Here is a 16,251-nt window from a genome sequence, read left to right as displayed (position 1 = left end):
CGACCTTTGTTAATGCAGTTTTGACCAATTCCCCTTTCCTTTTCAAAGATATTTGTAAATATCAGGAGGACGACCCTGAATTGAAGGCTATTATTGACAGGATTAAGTCTGGTGAACATGTCAAACCCTATGTCATTAAGAATGGTGTCCTGTGTTGTCCTGCTCGTGGTCGCAGAGACCCCAAAATTGTTGTTCCAGCTAATTTAGTTCCTGCTCTTTTCAAATATTTCCATGAATCCCCTGTCGGATTTTTGTCGCACTAACCACATTTTAATGATTTTTTTGGACATGCCAAGGTGCCAGAATTTTGTCCCATAGGAGGTTTTTCACGTGCCAGTAATCAACCAACATGAGAGTGACATATTCGAGCACCTTCAAACACCACCACACTGAGCCAGGATCAAACCTGCCAAGCTGGGCTCAGAAGGCCAGCACACTACCGTGTGAGCTACTCAGCACAGCTTTTTGGCAAGTATTTTTTAAACTCTTTAACACATAAAAATAAATGTTTAAATTATTTTAACACCTAAAAGTCCTTTCCCTACTCATTATACTGACACATTTTGCAACCAGAATACTTAGTAAGATATATAATTTCTGAGATAATGGTATACAGCTCACCTTATGTGGTTCACATGGTCTAGAATTAACATAGAAGAATTGTCTGTCTCCTGCACTTCGACCCTGGCCATGAGCACATGATGAAACAAAGCCCTCCAATTTGAAAGGATTTTCATCACATGCAATGTTTTGAGATATTCCTAATTCTTGTAATACTTCAGAACTTGGGCTCTTCTGTGATATTTCCATTAAACTGGCTACCTGCAGCAGAAATGCAGATGGTTAACAAATTATATACTGTAAATGACTGGCTGTAGCACCCGTCGTTGACGGGGCAGTTACTTATCATGTGCAAGATTACAATTTTGGCCTCCCCTCACATTGTTTACCAGATTCTGAGGCACATAAATGGGCATGCCTCTCTCTGCCAGCAGTTTGTTTGTCATGGCGTACTTGTTTCCTTCCTCTCTGGGGCCCTATGAACTTTTTTTTTCTGCATTATTGCTGATCTTGATTTGATCTCTTTCTTCTGGTATAAAAGAAAGCAAAGTATCAAGATAATACTAAAAAATACTGGCAGGTGTACAAAGCCTTTAAAACGTTGCTGTAACAAACTCCACAGCAACTCTCTTCACAGTCTATAGAACTAGTTACCAGTTCTTGTACTTTCACATGACTGCTACTAATATTTTCCTTATTTTTTTTACTGTATCGGAAAAGAAGGTATATAACTAAAGTTTGCCACAAGCTATTTTCATGCAAAACTAACTGTAAGAGAGATACTTCAAGTTTTATTCTTTACGCCCTTTCTGAAGCACCCCATTCTGGTGAAATTTTTTAACAACTTATGGCAAAGATCCTACTCGACCATTTTTCAAAAACTGAAGTATCAAATTTCATTAAAACCCACCCAGTCACTTTCCTGTGATGCTGTAACAGACAAAGACAAACATTAATCTGAACTCGACATAGATCATTACAATGACAGTCAGAATTTTTGTCAGAAAACAATATTAACCGACTGGAATGTTGCATAAGAAGTTATTATATTAATAAAACCACCTTTCCAATACACAATAATCCTTTATATTTATATTAAATGGTTTTATCCTTCTTATTCTGAAATCCAATACGGTTTGATAATGAGATTTATAACTTGTAATGGAATGTTGCAGTTAAAAGTCAATGCTATATTATGAAATGCCCGATCAAGTTAAAAACAGTACAGTTTCTCACTTTTCACTAACAGTACTATGCTGGCATTCTAACAGAACCAAGTTCCCAAGCTGGAATGACCAGCCATAAATACTCCTCTGCCATTTTCTGTTAGGTGTGTTCACTGGTCATTCCAATCAGCGCCTCAGAGTAGGAATCAAATAGCTTGATTTTTAACTAAAAGGAGCAAGTAATGAAATGAGAGAGATACAAAATAATACCATTTTTTTCCTGCTTATAACAAAACTGATATGTATTAAAATTAGCATTCTCTAGCATTAATTACTTGAAGAAATAGAAATTACTACCTATATTCTGTTTTGATATTTTATTAGGCCTACATGAGAGATGTAAATGAAATTAAAATATTATGTGTATATAAATGAATGTACATAACCTAACCAATATTACAGCGATCTGTAAAATTACAGCAATCTGTTAAATAACTAGACTAGTATTAGTTTCAATACTGTTACCCAGCAAAGAAGATAGAAACAAACATGACAATACAAAGAAGAGGATACATTTGAAGCGCAGAACAACATTACACAAATTTCTTCCTTTATTGCTTTCCAGTATAAACACCAAATTTTAAATTTAACCACAACTCACACTGTAGGCCTAATCTAAAAATTGACAAAAGATTACAAACACTGCTATTAAGAAAAAAAGCCTCTGCAATGGTGCCTCCCTTCCCAAGAAAATACCATCAACCCCTGTCCTCTGTAGCAAATAGCATATGAGCATGCAACGATTATGGTTCATCAGCTGAGAGCCAACTTCATGTTCATGATTACAATGTGTCCATGATTGTTATTAATATTTTCCATAAACTGATGATACAATTTGCAGATGTTGAACTGAATGTACACCAAGTTCCCAATAATGTCATGTCGTATGTAGGCCTATAGTAAAGAACAAATGAAGTCTAAACAATTTCTTTCTCAATTCTAAATAATGAAAAATTCTTTGAAATTGTTTGTATTTTGCTGAAAATGCAGGTTATCGCCATAATAACCCCTTATGAGTTTTTTTTTGCTAGTGGTTTTACCTCGCACCGACACATCTTTTGGCAACGATGGGATAGGAAAGACTAGGAGTTGGAAGGAAGCAGCCATGGCCTTAATTAAGGTATAGCCCCAGCATTTGCATGGTGTGAAAATGGGAAACCACTGAAAACCATCTTCAGGACTGCCGACAGTGGGATTCAAACCCACTATCTCCCCGATGCAAGCTCACAGCCTTATAGTATTAATTTGCAATAAGAGAACTGACCTTAAAGGTTTTCCATTATTATGAGATGTAAAGAAAAGTGAAAAATGGCATAAAAATCATGCTTTTTATTTTCATCGTGTATATTGTGGTCGCAATATTTTAATGCTCTATGTATAGTGTAAGGTTTACATAAAGAAAAATACCCAAATACAGTACACTTATTTTGTTATCATTTTGGTTTCTCCAATTTTTATGTTATCCACATTTATTGTTTACCAGCATCCATCGGCAACCCCCACCCCCCTCCTTGAATAACGATTCATTGAGGTTTTACTGTACAGAGTAATTCCATAAAGACTCTGAAATTAAGTTTAAATTCTGTTCTGTTCTGACATTATCAATACTGCCTACATAAGAAAGAATAATTGTTCGTGTAAATATTGTAAACAAGATGCAGACAAGTTAAGAGTTCTAGACTGTATTGGATACACAAAATTTTGAAATATTAAAAAATAGTTCATGAAGGTCAGATGAAAATCCCCAAACAAATTCATAATTATGGAGAATAATATAACAGAATTGTACATATTTCATAATAATATAAACTAAAGTAACAAACCTGTTTCGCTCCAAACACACTTATAATATTCTCCTTGACAGTTGGACTTCCCTGAGTGGAAACTACAGTTGCTCGAGCACCTTTCTTCACTTGGTTGGTGCACAGTATCCTAAAACAAAATATATCAAAAATAAATACTCTTTTCTGTGATTGACAATTCCTTTTCTAAACTGATAACCACTTACTTCACACCTGTAGATACCAAGCAATAAGCATACAGAATCTGGACCATTTTTCCAAATTCACGACGCAAATTCCGGTGAAATTCCTTCTGTCTGACTGGCAAGGTATAAAATAAGTTTTGAAGAGATACAGTAGTGCCAATCTAAAAAAAACACAAATAGAAATAAAGGTTTAAAATATTTCTCAAAGACCACAATGGATCACATTTTTAAAAAAAAGTCAACAGTATAACCATTCTGAAATATTATATACAGTGAGATTTCCTTAGTTTAGCAACAACAGGTGTAGTCAGATACCAACATTTATATTTAAAAAAGAAAAGCTATACAAATTTGCTAACGCCTGGAAGAGGAGCAAGAAGAAACTGGTAACCATAATTAAATTTTAGAGAAATATACCTTATCAGTTATCCCTTAAGCTGCCAACATCCAGGTTTGATAAGGCACCACTACTTCAATACCAAAATCAAGAATTCATTTTCTACTAAATATTTGAATATTGACATTTATAGGTCTTGTACAAGGTGCTTGCTATGTTATAAAACTCAAGATAACATCAATGAAGATTGCCAATGATTATAAACTTACAATGACCCAATTGTCAGACTTGAGGAAGAGGAGACACACTGGTAACTACTCTTTCAACTACATAAAACTCATATTTGCCAGAATCAATGGTCAAGATATATACACTGGACATTATTTTTTTGGAATATGAAGGATGTAATGCAATAATAAAATCACAATATACTAGCTGAAACCCGTCACGACATGGCGATTAATGGGGTATATATTTATTGAAGGATTTCCTTATATACAACATTCCTTGTACTTTTATATTTTTACAATTTTCTTTATCTTGCACCAACACAGATAGGTCTTACAGCAACGATGGGATAGGAAATGGCTTTAAGTGGAAAGGAAGTGACCGTGGCCTTAATTAAGGTAGAGCTCCAGCATTTACTAATACGGCTTTATAATGAGATTTATAACTTGTAAATCACGTTCAGGGCTGCCGGCAGTGGGGTTCGAACCCACTAATTCCCAAATTCAAGCTGATAGCTACATGACCCAAACTGAGCAGCCAATTTCTTGGTATGTTCGTTGCACAATTACCTTTTGGCACTACTGCAACTTTAAAACATCACTCCCTTGACATTGCAACATTTAACTGCCCATGGCTGCAAACTGGCTGGGGAGACCTTCACATCCCTTGACGTTTGTTGATCGTGATACAAAATACCAAGTGAACCGGAAATTGATGCCTCTTGAAAGAAAATGGAAGTGTTTTATCGGATGTTGTTTATGTCAATTCGAGGGATTAGAGCTCTCTTTCCAGCTTTATCATCACTTATTATTTGCAAATCTAAACAATTTTCATACATACCTAACAATTAGGCCCTAATCTGGTTCCGTTTAGGAGCCGTTAGGAAATATTCAGAATTTTCAGGAGCATAACTATGGCTCAAATTTTTAGAATATGTGGAGGTATATTAACTATTAACTTTAAGGAATTCAAGAATTATGTAGGAAACTGAAGTAGCTAACTTTCATATTCAGTATTAATCTGGTGATGCTAGTGTATGGTTTTAAACTACCAGGTATAAGCCCAACGACTTTCAAATTAATTATTATTAGTATTATTATTATTATTATTATTATTATTATTATTATTATTATTATTATTATTATTATTATTCTCGTATCAGAAACATATATGTTGTACACAGTTATAATTACTATATTACTTATTTGCCCAAAACTTGGCCACTTCCAATGCATTTTTTGATGCTTGATATAGCTCATCTCTGCCTGCTGTCATTTCTTGATGGATCCAGTACTTTTGCATCCATCTTTTGGCACAGACCAGAGTAAAGTGTAGCTTCCACCGAAGTCCCCGTCAACATCCATGGCTGTGACAATGTGGAAGTTGCTGGGGTATGGGTAGTGCTGAGTAATGACATTCAGAGCATGAGTAGTGCATCTGAGTGTTATGGAAGGTGCTGCTCATAGGGTCAGTCGTGCTGCAATAGTACTTTCATACCCAGTGAGGAAAGCAATGGCAAACTACCTCACTCCTCATCTTGCCTAGTACGCCTCATTTTGGTGCTGCCATTGGTTTTTGGGATTTACTTATAACCGCATAACCTTTGGTGGTGCTATTTGAGGATCCAACCAGCCTCTGGGCTGATGACCTAACAGACAGACATAGTTCATCTTCTGTGCAGGAGGCTGGACATAGTCGACACTGGAGCATATGTTGGACGGTCTGGTCTTCTACGCAGTCACATTGGATTTTTTCTTGATCTATGTAGCCCCATCTTGCCAAATTAACCTTGGATCTGCCAACTCCAGATCTCAGTCTATTCAGGGACTTCCAGGTCATCCATTCTTCGTCGTAGCCAGGAGGTAGAGTTTCAGAAAATCTTATCCAGCCAGGAGGAAGGTAGGATGTAGCCCTCCATAATTGCAACCTGGCTTTTTCAGTAGTGCTTCTAAGTTCCTTTGAGGTTGTGAGAAAACTCTTCCTTGACTTTAAACGTTGCAGATGCGGTTCATGCCCATATAGAGGATGGGTCCTTTCCTGTTCCACTGTCTTTCTTTCCTTGTTTGCAGCTATTTCTCTTCGAACAGAAGGAGGTGCTATTCCTGCAAGGTGGTAGAGCCATTCAACTGGAGTGGATTTCAAACAACCTGTTATAATTCTGCAAGTTTCATTGAGAGCTATATCCACCTGTTTGGCATATGTTGAATTATACCAAACAGGACACGCATACTCTGCCGCAGAATAGCATAGTGCCATTGCAGAAGTTCGGATGGTCAGGTTGGCTACCCCACTGTGATCCGGCCAGTTTCCGTAAAAGATTGTTCCTGGTGGAGACTTTCGATTTGCAGTTCATGCAGTGCTTCTTGAAAGTAAGAGATCTATCAAGTGTCACTCCTAGATATTTTGGAGACTCGCAGTGTTCCAGTTCGACTCCTGACCATACTATCTTTAATTTGTGAGTAGCTTCCCTGTTTCTCAGATGAAAAGCACACACTTGTGTCTTTGAGGGGTTCAGTTTAAGCTGGTTTGTGCTGTAATATCTAGAAAGATCATTAAGGGCATCCATGAGGGTGTTCTCCACTGTTTCAAAATATCTTCTCTGAGTGGCTAGAGCGAAGCCATCGGCATACAAGAAGCTACTGCAATTGGGGGCTATGGGTTGGTCGTTTGTGTATATATTGAACAGAATTGGAGCCAGCACACTTCCTTGCGGAAGACCTTTTTTCTGTAGTCTCCATCGACTACGCTGTTCTTGGAAATCAACAAAGAACCTGCGATTCTGCAAAAGAGTGGCGATGAGTCTTGTTAGGTTAAAGTCCTTGGTTAGATTGTAGACCTTGACTAATAGTAGCTGGTGGCTGACAGTGTCGTACGCTGCTGATAAGTCGACAAATACAACTCCTGTCACCTTACGAGCCTCAAACCCATCTTCTATAAACTGTGTGGGGTTTAATAACTGTCCAGTACAGCTTTTACCAGGATGAAATCCAGATTGCTGAGGTATAAGTAATGGGTCAATTACAGGTAACATGCGATTTAAGATCAATCTTTCCAGGAGTTTGTAAAGGTGACATAGTAGCACAATTGGTCTAAAATTCTTTGGATAATTCCCTTCCTTAAAAGGTTTCAGCAAGGCAATCACTCGACTCTTCTGCCATATCTTTGGAATTTGGTTTCTGCTCAAACAGTTATTGAAGAGTTGGAGAATCCATTTCTTTGTCATTAAGCCAAAGTGTTTAATTTGCTCAGTTCGTATATCATCCAAGCCAGCTGATTTTCCATTTTTACTCTGTTTGATAGCCTTCTCTAATTCTTCCATGCTGAATGATGATGATAGGTCGTCGCTCTCGTCATGCTCTTCTCTCTGCAGTTTCGGTTTTTCTGATTTGTGGGTTGCCTTCCTGTTCAGCAGTAACTGATGTGCTATTTGGTTAGCAGTGATATTATGATGTGCGGTGGTCTTGGTTGGATCATTGCTTAGACGTCTCAGAAGTCTCCAAGCTTTATGACTGTCCCTTTTCAGATCCAAGTTTTCAATAGTTTGTATCCACTGATCCCTTTTGGTCTCTCTAATAGAGGAAATAGGCTTGTTCCCTGCTTACAAGGATGTTCTTCAAATAATTTGCTGTATTCTGCAAGTAGGGTGGCTTGATCTGAAGTAAGCCCAGGGATATAAGATGTTCGACAGCCACGGGGGATAGACATCCTTGAGCATCTCTTTACAGTTGTGGTGAAGGTGTCATAGTAACTGGGTACTGGTTCTATAGCAGATATTTCGGCGTCCAGCAATTCCGCAAATCCTGACCAGTCTGCCTTCTTAAAATTAAACCTCCTCCGAAAGGAAACCTTCTGGGGTCTTATAGCAGCAAATATTCGGCACATTATTGGTCTATGCTGTGTATTGGGTATTGGGGAACAGACAGATTTTACACATTGTTGGCTGATATTGCTGCTGCCAAATATGAGGTCAGGATTGTAAGCTCTCCTCCACCTGCCACTGTTAAAGGATCCAGGTAACTTTGCATCATGGATTAAAGTCAGCTGGCTTATTTCTGCCCATTCTTGTACTGCTGTCCCATTCTCATCTTCATGGTCATAGCCCCAAAGAGGAGTATGGCTGTTGAAATCACCAATCACAATTTGCACAGGCTTGTTTCCAAAATTGGGTGGTTTGTTTACAGTGAATTGAGCACCAGGTTTATAAAGGGATGAAATGGTGCAATTAGCTGTTTCTACAGTAAGGATTTCAATGTTGTTTTCCTCTGTGAATGCTGTGGATGAAATCTGGATATCTGGATGAACAAAAATAGCACTTTCATATTTATCATGAGGTCTTTCAATGGCGAGACGCATTCCATCTATTTTTGGCCTGCGAATATCACAACTTTTATGTGTCTCCTGTATGCACAGTATTTGGCATTGGTGCTTACTGCATAGTTCTTGTAGCAGTTCTTCTTTGGCTGGTGTTATGTTAATTAATTCATTAAGAATGGCAACTTTCAAGAAAATTATAACATCTTTTGCAGAAGTGAATATTTTACATACCTGCCAACTTTACAAAACCAAAAATCAGGAGATTCTGGTGTGAAAATCGGGAAAAATCAGGAGAAATCAGGAGCTACAATTGGTCAAAACTGCTTATTCTACATGACTTGTGCAATACAGTACTATGATATATTTATAACACTTACAGTCTCACAGCCCGACTGCTGCTATACGAGGCTACAAGGCTAAAAATTCCACATCTCTATTACCTCACAGAAAGTATGTGAGTGAGATGATTGGCCTCTGATAAGCCTTCTGAAAAAAGTATGAACTCATGTTCCACACGTGTGAATCAGTCATGCACTCAGATGCCATTACTCAGTAAATGCATAGATTACGGTATATTGCATCAAGTGCCTGCGCGATCATGTGAAGCTCAATGCTATTTGTATCAAATAACTAGCTGTTGTACCCGTGCTTCGCTACAGTATTCTCAGAAAGACTATCCTTATAGTTTTCCCAACTGAAGTCAACATAGGTCAATACAATAACGTCAGTACAAATGTCACGATTAAAAGTAATGCTGTCATATGGAATATTCGATAAAATGGAAAACAGCATATTTTCTCACTTTTAACAAAAAGTACTACGGTGTCGATCTAACAGATGAAAGTTCCAGAATGACCAGGCCGCAGACAGCCGCAAAACACTCCTGTGTCATTATTGCATTGAAGTATGCACACTGCTCATTCCAATCACTGCCTCAGAGAAGGGATCAAAAAGCTGGAATACTATGACGATCCAGTGTGTTATGTACCAGCAGTATCAGAAAATTTATGAACCAGAGGAATAGCATGCTTAAGAAGAGAGAGATCTAACTCCCCAGCTACTTCCCGCCAATATTCAGGCAGGATGTTATACTCGATACGCAGCAGTAATATCGGAGATAAATGCCAGCAGAATACACAAAGCACATCATCACAAATAATGGTCAATGTAATGTTATTGTTGATCAATTTTATGAGCTTTCTGTATTGCAGGTCTTCACATTTAGTTATCTTCCGACTCTGCGATATTACAGCATCTTATGTAAAGTGAGTCCTTTCTTCATGACTTTATGTGTTATTATTTAAGTAATCGTTCCTTCATGACGTTTTTCTCATTCTTATAATCATCTTCACAATTTAATCACCATCACCACCAATATTATTATAGTCGGTGTGATAAAACTGAATAAGACATAAATAACCAGACATTGTACTCTCTATAACTTTTGTTATGTAGTAGTTTTCAATATGGCCAATAAGATAGGTAATTAAAAATTAAATTTTTGGCACCTTCCCCTAAACTACCATTTCGAGCAGGGTGAACAAAATTATTTATAGCGTAGACTGTAGTTCCTTACTTCCCAACTTCACATACCGATTTTCATTCATTTCTGTTCACCCATTTTCTCGTAGTTCGGCGCTGATATGGACTTGGTAACAAAAATCCAAATTCATGAATATATCTTATCATAGCCGGTACGGTAAAAATGTATAAGTTAAGACGTAAATGATAGGAATTTTCATAACTTTAATGAAGTAGTTTTTATTGATAGGGCCAATAATAACAATATTTGAGAATGAAATTTTAGGCCTTCCCCTAAACTACCATTTCATTCAGTATAAATACAATTATTTATGGCCTAGATTGTAGCGACTTATTCCCCGACTTTATATACCGATTTTTGTTAAATTCTCTTCAGCCGTTTTCTTGTGATGGGCGTACATACATACAGACAGACAGACATTACGGAAAATTAAAACGTGCATTTCTCCTTGTTACTGTGGTCACGACCGGTACAGAAATATTATTATTCTTTTTAAATTCTGAGCTATGTACAGACACTCTTATTTATATTGAGATAAATTAAAATTTGTCGGAAATGTCTCCTAAAATCCCTAGAAAAGTTACTAGTCGTTATCATTGAAATTCTGTTACTAAATTACTAAAAATGAAACCATATCTAGCGACTAGAATCTGAATCTCTAGAATCGACTAGACTGATGTGAACGAACACGAACATAGCACGCGAGAACGAGAGATTGACAATCGATATACGCGTCGCGATATACAGATTTCAATAATCATCACACATTCGCGCACATTTCTCCCATTAATAAACGTCGATATTTCGTTTGAAAGCGGCCAATGAGCGAAGGACTGCCGGCCACTGGCATAAAAAAAAGCTGAAATGGCGGGATTTGAAAACAAATTTTTGAAGTTCACCAAAAAATAAGCAAAAATCGGGAGAAATAATAAAATAATCGGGAGGCGGGAAAAACTGTGGAAAATCGGGAGTCTCCCGCCTAAATCGGGAAAGTTGGTAGGTATGATTTTACTATAAATTTCAATCCTGATATCAACGTGTGCTAAATTCTGGCTGGTAGTTCAATAACATTTGATCCATCACCATCTACAAAGGGGTGGTCACTATTATTGATTTCTTGCAAAAAAGCAGTGAATTCCATTTTTTTGTGGGTTTGCCTGCATATTTTTATGTAGATTTTTAAGTATTCCCTATGGGAATCAATGTCTATATCATCTGATGGCCAGGCAGATATCAATTTTTGGTAAAGAGACAAAGTTTCTCATAGTGCATTAGCATTGCCGGTGGCTCCAAGTAGCCTGCGCAGTCGCCTCCATGGTATGCACTAGCCATGCGTCTTGGTGGGTGTGCTAGTTACCAACTGATGAGCCCAACTTAACACACTGGGGTGAAACGCTGGCCACCAGGAATGAGTTAGCTGGAAGATTTATAATGTCCAATAACGACCCATTTATACTGGTATTATTTTTATGTCAGCAGCATATTTTGTAAGCGGTCAAAGAAGTGAGTATTTAATACAATTATAAATAATTGTTTGGCGATAAGCAAAACAAGCAAAACCTTTATGAAATCACCCCCCAATAACTTTCCCACTAGAAGGAATGTAATGTCATTACCTATGATATATTTTAGATGATGATTCACACACATTAATGAATGCCTATTTGCCATTGGAGCTTGATCCCATATTGAGTCATGCTAAACATAAATCGTCAGCTGCTTGGAATTTAATTTTAATCCAGACACCGAACTGTCACTTAAATTTAGGGGAATTTTGAATGTAATGTGCATGGTTCAATCGCTGGACAGCAAAACAGCGACTATCCCTGTCCATATTACTGATATAAAATGAAGCCCTAAACTGAAGCACCTTTGTATTATATATTCAAAATGTTTTTCTGGTGCCCCGGGGACCATCGATGAAAAATGCATTCTTGACATTTGTGTTGTTTTGTTGGAACACATCAATGATTTTTTTTTTTTTTTTTTTTTTGCTAGGGGCTTTACGTCGCACCGACACAGATAGGTCTTATGGCAACGATGGGATAGGAAAGGCCTAGGAATTGGGAGGAAGTGGACGTGGCCTCAATTAAGGTACAGCCCCAGCATTTGCCTGGTGTGAAAATGGGAAACCACGGAAAACCATTTTCAGGGCTGCCGATAGTGGGATTCGAACCTACTATCTCCCGGATGCAAGCTCACAGCCGCGCGCCTCTACGCGCACGGCCAACTCGCCCGGTCATCAATGATTTAATTAATAATTAAAAGTTGTTCCTGATTTGTTATGAGACTTATGAGTATCATGTCGGTCAAATCAAAACTAAAACTGCGAGCTTGTATTCGGGAATTAGTGGGTTCAAACCCCACTGTCGGCAGCTCTGAAGATGATTTTCCGTGGTTTGCCATTTTCACACTAAGCAAATGCTTGTACCTTAATGCCACAACTGCTTCCTTCCCACTTCTAGCTCTTTCCTAACCCATCATCGCAATAAGACCTATCTGTGTCGGTGTGACGTAAAACAGACTGTCAAAAAAAATAATTAAAATTAGCACATTGGTATGACATGGAGGATCAATTCACTTTACTAACTACTGGAATGGAATTTCACTAACAATTGAAAGTTATTCCTGGTTTGTTATGAGTATCATGTCAGCCAAATCATTGTTGAAAATTAGCACATCAGAATGACATGGAGGATTGACTCACTTCGCTAATTACCAGAATGGAAGAAGTTCACAGCCTCAATGTCAAATCACTCTATATAACAAATACAGGAAGAGACGACATGAAGAGGGAAATGTTTATCTTTATCCAAAATCACTTTAAGCTAGCAAACACAAGGAAAACTACAAAAGAGACAGTAAAATTGCACTGAATAGCTTCTTCTCGACCAAGCGACTCGCTACAACACCGGCTGGAAGAAGGCGAAGTACAGCTGACTAGGAAGACATCTGACTGCGCATGAGTGCTTACCCCCTTCCGCATACCACATGTCTCAGAGCTCTCACGGTTTGGCTGGCCTTGAAGTACTGACGAGTTCTTTGGCCAATCATAATACTAAATTTTTCTTTAATAATTTAAAAATATACAGCAAAAAATTTTTATGCTTTTAACAACACTCTGCAAATCTACAGGCCAAGAGCTTTCATCAGAATATGTCAGAATGCTTTATGATGTTAATCAGTTCAGCCATTCTCTCCAAATCGCTGCAGCCGGGCTGAGTGGCTCAGAAGTTTGAGGCGCTGGCCTTCTGACCCCAACTTGGCAGGTCTGATCTTGACAGTCTGGTAGTATTTGTAAGTGCTCAAATACATCAGCCTAGTGTCGGTAGATTTGCTGACACGTAAAAGAACTCCTGCAGGACTAAATTCCAGCACCTTGGTGTCTATGAAAACCGTAAAAGTACTTAGTGGAAGGTAAAACCAATATTATTATTATTATTATTAAGTAAGTAAGTAAGTAAATTCGTGTCCTCATCCCGAGGTGGTGCAGCTCTTTTCAGGCACACCCCCATTGGAGGTGAGCTGCATGTACCACATCAACCACATACCAGCCCTCCTGCCAGTTTTTTAAATTTCTGACAGTACCGGGAATCGAACCCGGGCCCCCGAGGACGGCAGCTAATAACACTAACCGTTACGCTACAGAGGCGGACATTATTATTATTAATGTTATTATTAAACTCGCTGCAACAAAACTTAGCCTAGTGTTGTTTATTGTATCACAAAGACACACAACATGTAAATGTTAACTTTTATAAACTCGAATACTTTTCTTCCAATATCTAATGCAAACAAATAGTAACAATGAATTACAATTTGCTTATGCTTTTTTTTTTTTTTTTTTTTTTTTTTTTGTAAAGGTTCCTTAGAAGTGAAGCTTCCACGGTGTGAAGAATTATTTAATTTAATTTCCGGGTTGAACCGTGTTGTACTTGTACGCACATCACGTACAGTTTGCCGATGTTTCGAATACATTGCAGTATTCTTTGTCAAGGCGACTGAAATACCCCTACTCGATCCGAGGTAATCAGTCTCCCAGGCAGAAATTACACTACTAGAGTGGCCTTGATCTTGGCCTTTTATATCCTAGCCTTTCTGGCTGACATAAGCCCTGGCTGTCTCGTGAGGATTCTGGAAAGTATGTGTCACAGCCAGGTAGTGGGGACTTGCCCGCGCTGTTATGTAATGGGGTTGCGGCCCGTGTGTTTATGTTGTGGTCTGTATGTCTTAAACTATGAATGATAGGCATCCAAGAATTACTGATTTTATATCCTTCTTCTAAATTTATGTTGTTCGGATGTTTCTTGATTACGATAGCCTCGCAGATTTTCCTTTCCAGATTCCAAGGGATAGCTGCTAGGATCTTGGTCTTGTCAAATGATATTCCGTGCCTAGTTTCATAGGAATGCTTGGCTACTGCTGAAATATCTGTGTTTTGGTTCTTGGTGTGACGGATATGTTCTTTTAGGCGGGTGGAGATCAGACGTTTTGTCTCACCTACATAACAAGCTCCGCAGCTACATTCAATGTGATACACTCCAGGGGCCTGTAATTCTATTGTGTCTTTTACTGGTGGTAGATAACGGGCTAGCTTCCGGTGAGGTTTATAGATAGTTTTTATGTTGTATTTGTCCAGTATCTTGCCAATCCTGTCTGTAGTGTTTTTAATGTATGGCAGTATCGCTGTTTTCTGGCGGGTCAGTTCTTCTTTCCCGTTGTTTTCTCCTGCGGCGGCCTTTTCTCTGTTCTCTTCTGATTTTTTAAGGACTCGTCGGATGTTATTGAGCGAGTAGCCATTTTTCCTAAGGGTTTCCGTGAGGTGTTCTTTCTCTTCCTCGAGGTGCTCTGCGTCAGATATCGCTATGGCCCTGTTCACCAGTGATGTTAGGACAGCCTGCTTTTGTGATGGGTGACGATGAGACGAGGTGTGTAGGTACCTATCTGTGTGAGTGGGTTTCCTGTATACTGCGCGACTCAGTGTCCCATTGGGGTTGCGTATTACTAGCACATCCAGGAACGGTAGTTTTCCGTCTACTTCTATTTCCATGGTAAACTGAAAATTTACATGTATGGAGTTGAGATGATCGAGAAATAGCTGTAGGTTATTGCTCCCGTGAGGCCAGATTACAAAAGTGTCGTCCACAAAGCGGAGAAAACATTTCGGTTTCAGGGCAGATGTAGCTAAGGCTTTCTGTTCGAAGTGTTCCATATACATGTTTGCTATTATTGGAGAGAGTGGCAATCCCATCGCGGCCCCTTCTGTCTGTTCGTAGAACTCCCTGTTGAAATAGAAATAAGTGGCGCTAAGGCATTCTTTAGCTAGTGTTGACAGGTCTTCTGGAAGTTTCTGGTCTAAAAGCGGAAATACTTCTGTTAGCGGCACCTTGGTGAAAAGCGACGTGACGTCAAAGCTTACTAATAGGTCCGTACTTTCAATTGATTGGTCCTTAAGGAGCTGGATGAAATGTCGGGAGTCCTTCACGTAGGTTTCAGTGTTTCCTGTACTGTATGTGGCTGAAGTAGTCCAGCTAGGTAACGGGCGATATCGTGCGTGGGAGAGCCTATAGCGCTCATGGTAGGTCGCAGAGGTATGCCTTCTTTATGGATTTTAGAAAGGCCATACAATTTTGGAGGTATCGGGTCCAAGGATATCAGCTTTTTCTGTATTTTGGCTGGGATACTGGAATTTTTTACTAGTGTGTGGAGTTTGTTCTTAATGCAGTTGGTAGGGTTCCTAATTTTCCTGTATGTAGAATCGGTGAGTAATTGTTCTATTTTCCGAGTGTAGTCTGTGCATGTCATTATCACCGTAGCGTTGCCTTTATCTGCGGGTAGGATAATTGTTTCTGTATCTTGACGTAGTGTTTTTAGGGCATGAATTTCTTCTTTAGTCAAATTGGTCTTCAATCTGCCTTAGTATGTATGGCCTCCTCTGGCACTATTTAGGTCAATGACATGCTGTAGCATGCTTGTGATAAGTTCATTGACATCATCTTGTGGAAGAAGGCCCCATTCCATCCGGGCAACTCTAATGAGGACTGGGAGTATCTGT

General features: G+C 38.7%; 1 protein-coding gene across 1 annotated transcript in view; it reads right to left on the bottom strand.

The window, feature by feature from the left end:
- The window catches only part of Pms2 (mismatch repair endonuclease PMS2), a 133,505-nt gene that overhangs the window by 92,077 nt on the left and 25,177 nt on the right, over positions 1-16,251 (bottom strand). The window contains exons 4-6 of the mRNA XM_067149397.2: positions 3,796-3,935; positions 3,611-3,719; positions 622-822 (exon numbers count right to left, since the gene is read on the bottom strand). Coding sequence (XP_067005498.2) covers positions 622-822; positions 3,611-3,719; positions 3,796-3,935 — 450 coding nt within the window. The remainder of the gene's footprint in view (positions 1-621; positions 823-3,610; positions 3,720-3,795; positions 3,936-16,251) is intronic.

Source organism: Anabrus simplex, chromosome 1 (assembly GCF_040414725.1).
Source record: "Anabrus simplex isolate iqAnaSimp1 chromosome 1, ASM4041472v1, whole genome shotgun sequence".
NCBI classification, from domain to species: Eukaryota; Metazoa; Arthropoda; class Insecta; order Orthoptera; family Tettigoniidae; genus Anabrus; species Anabrus simplex.
Note: the sequence above shows the minus strand (reverse complement) of the source record. Positions and strands in the feature narration are given on the sequence as shown.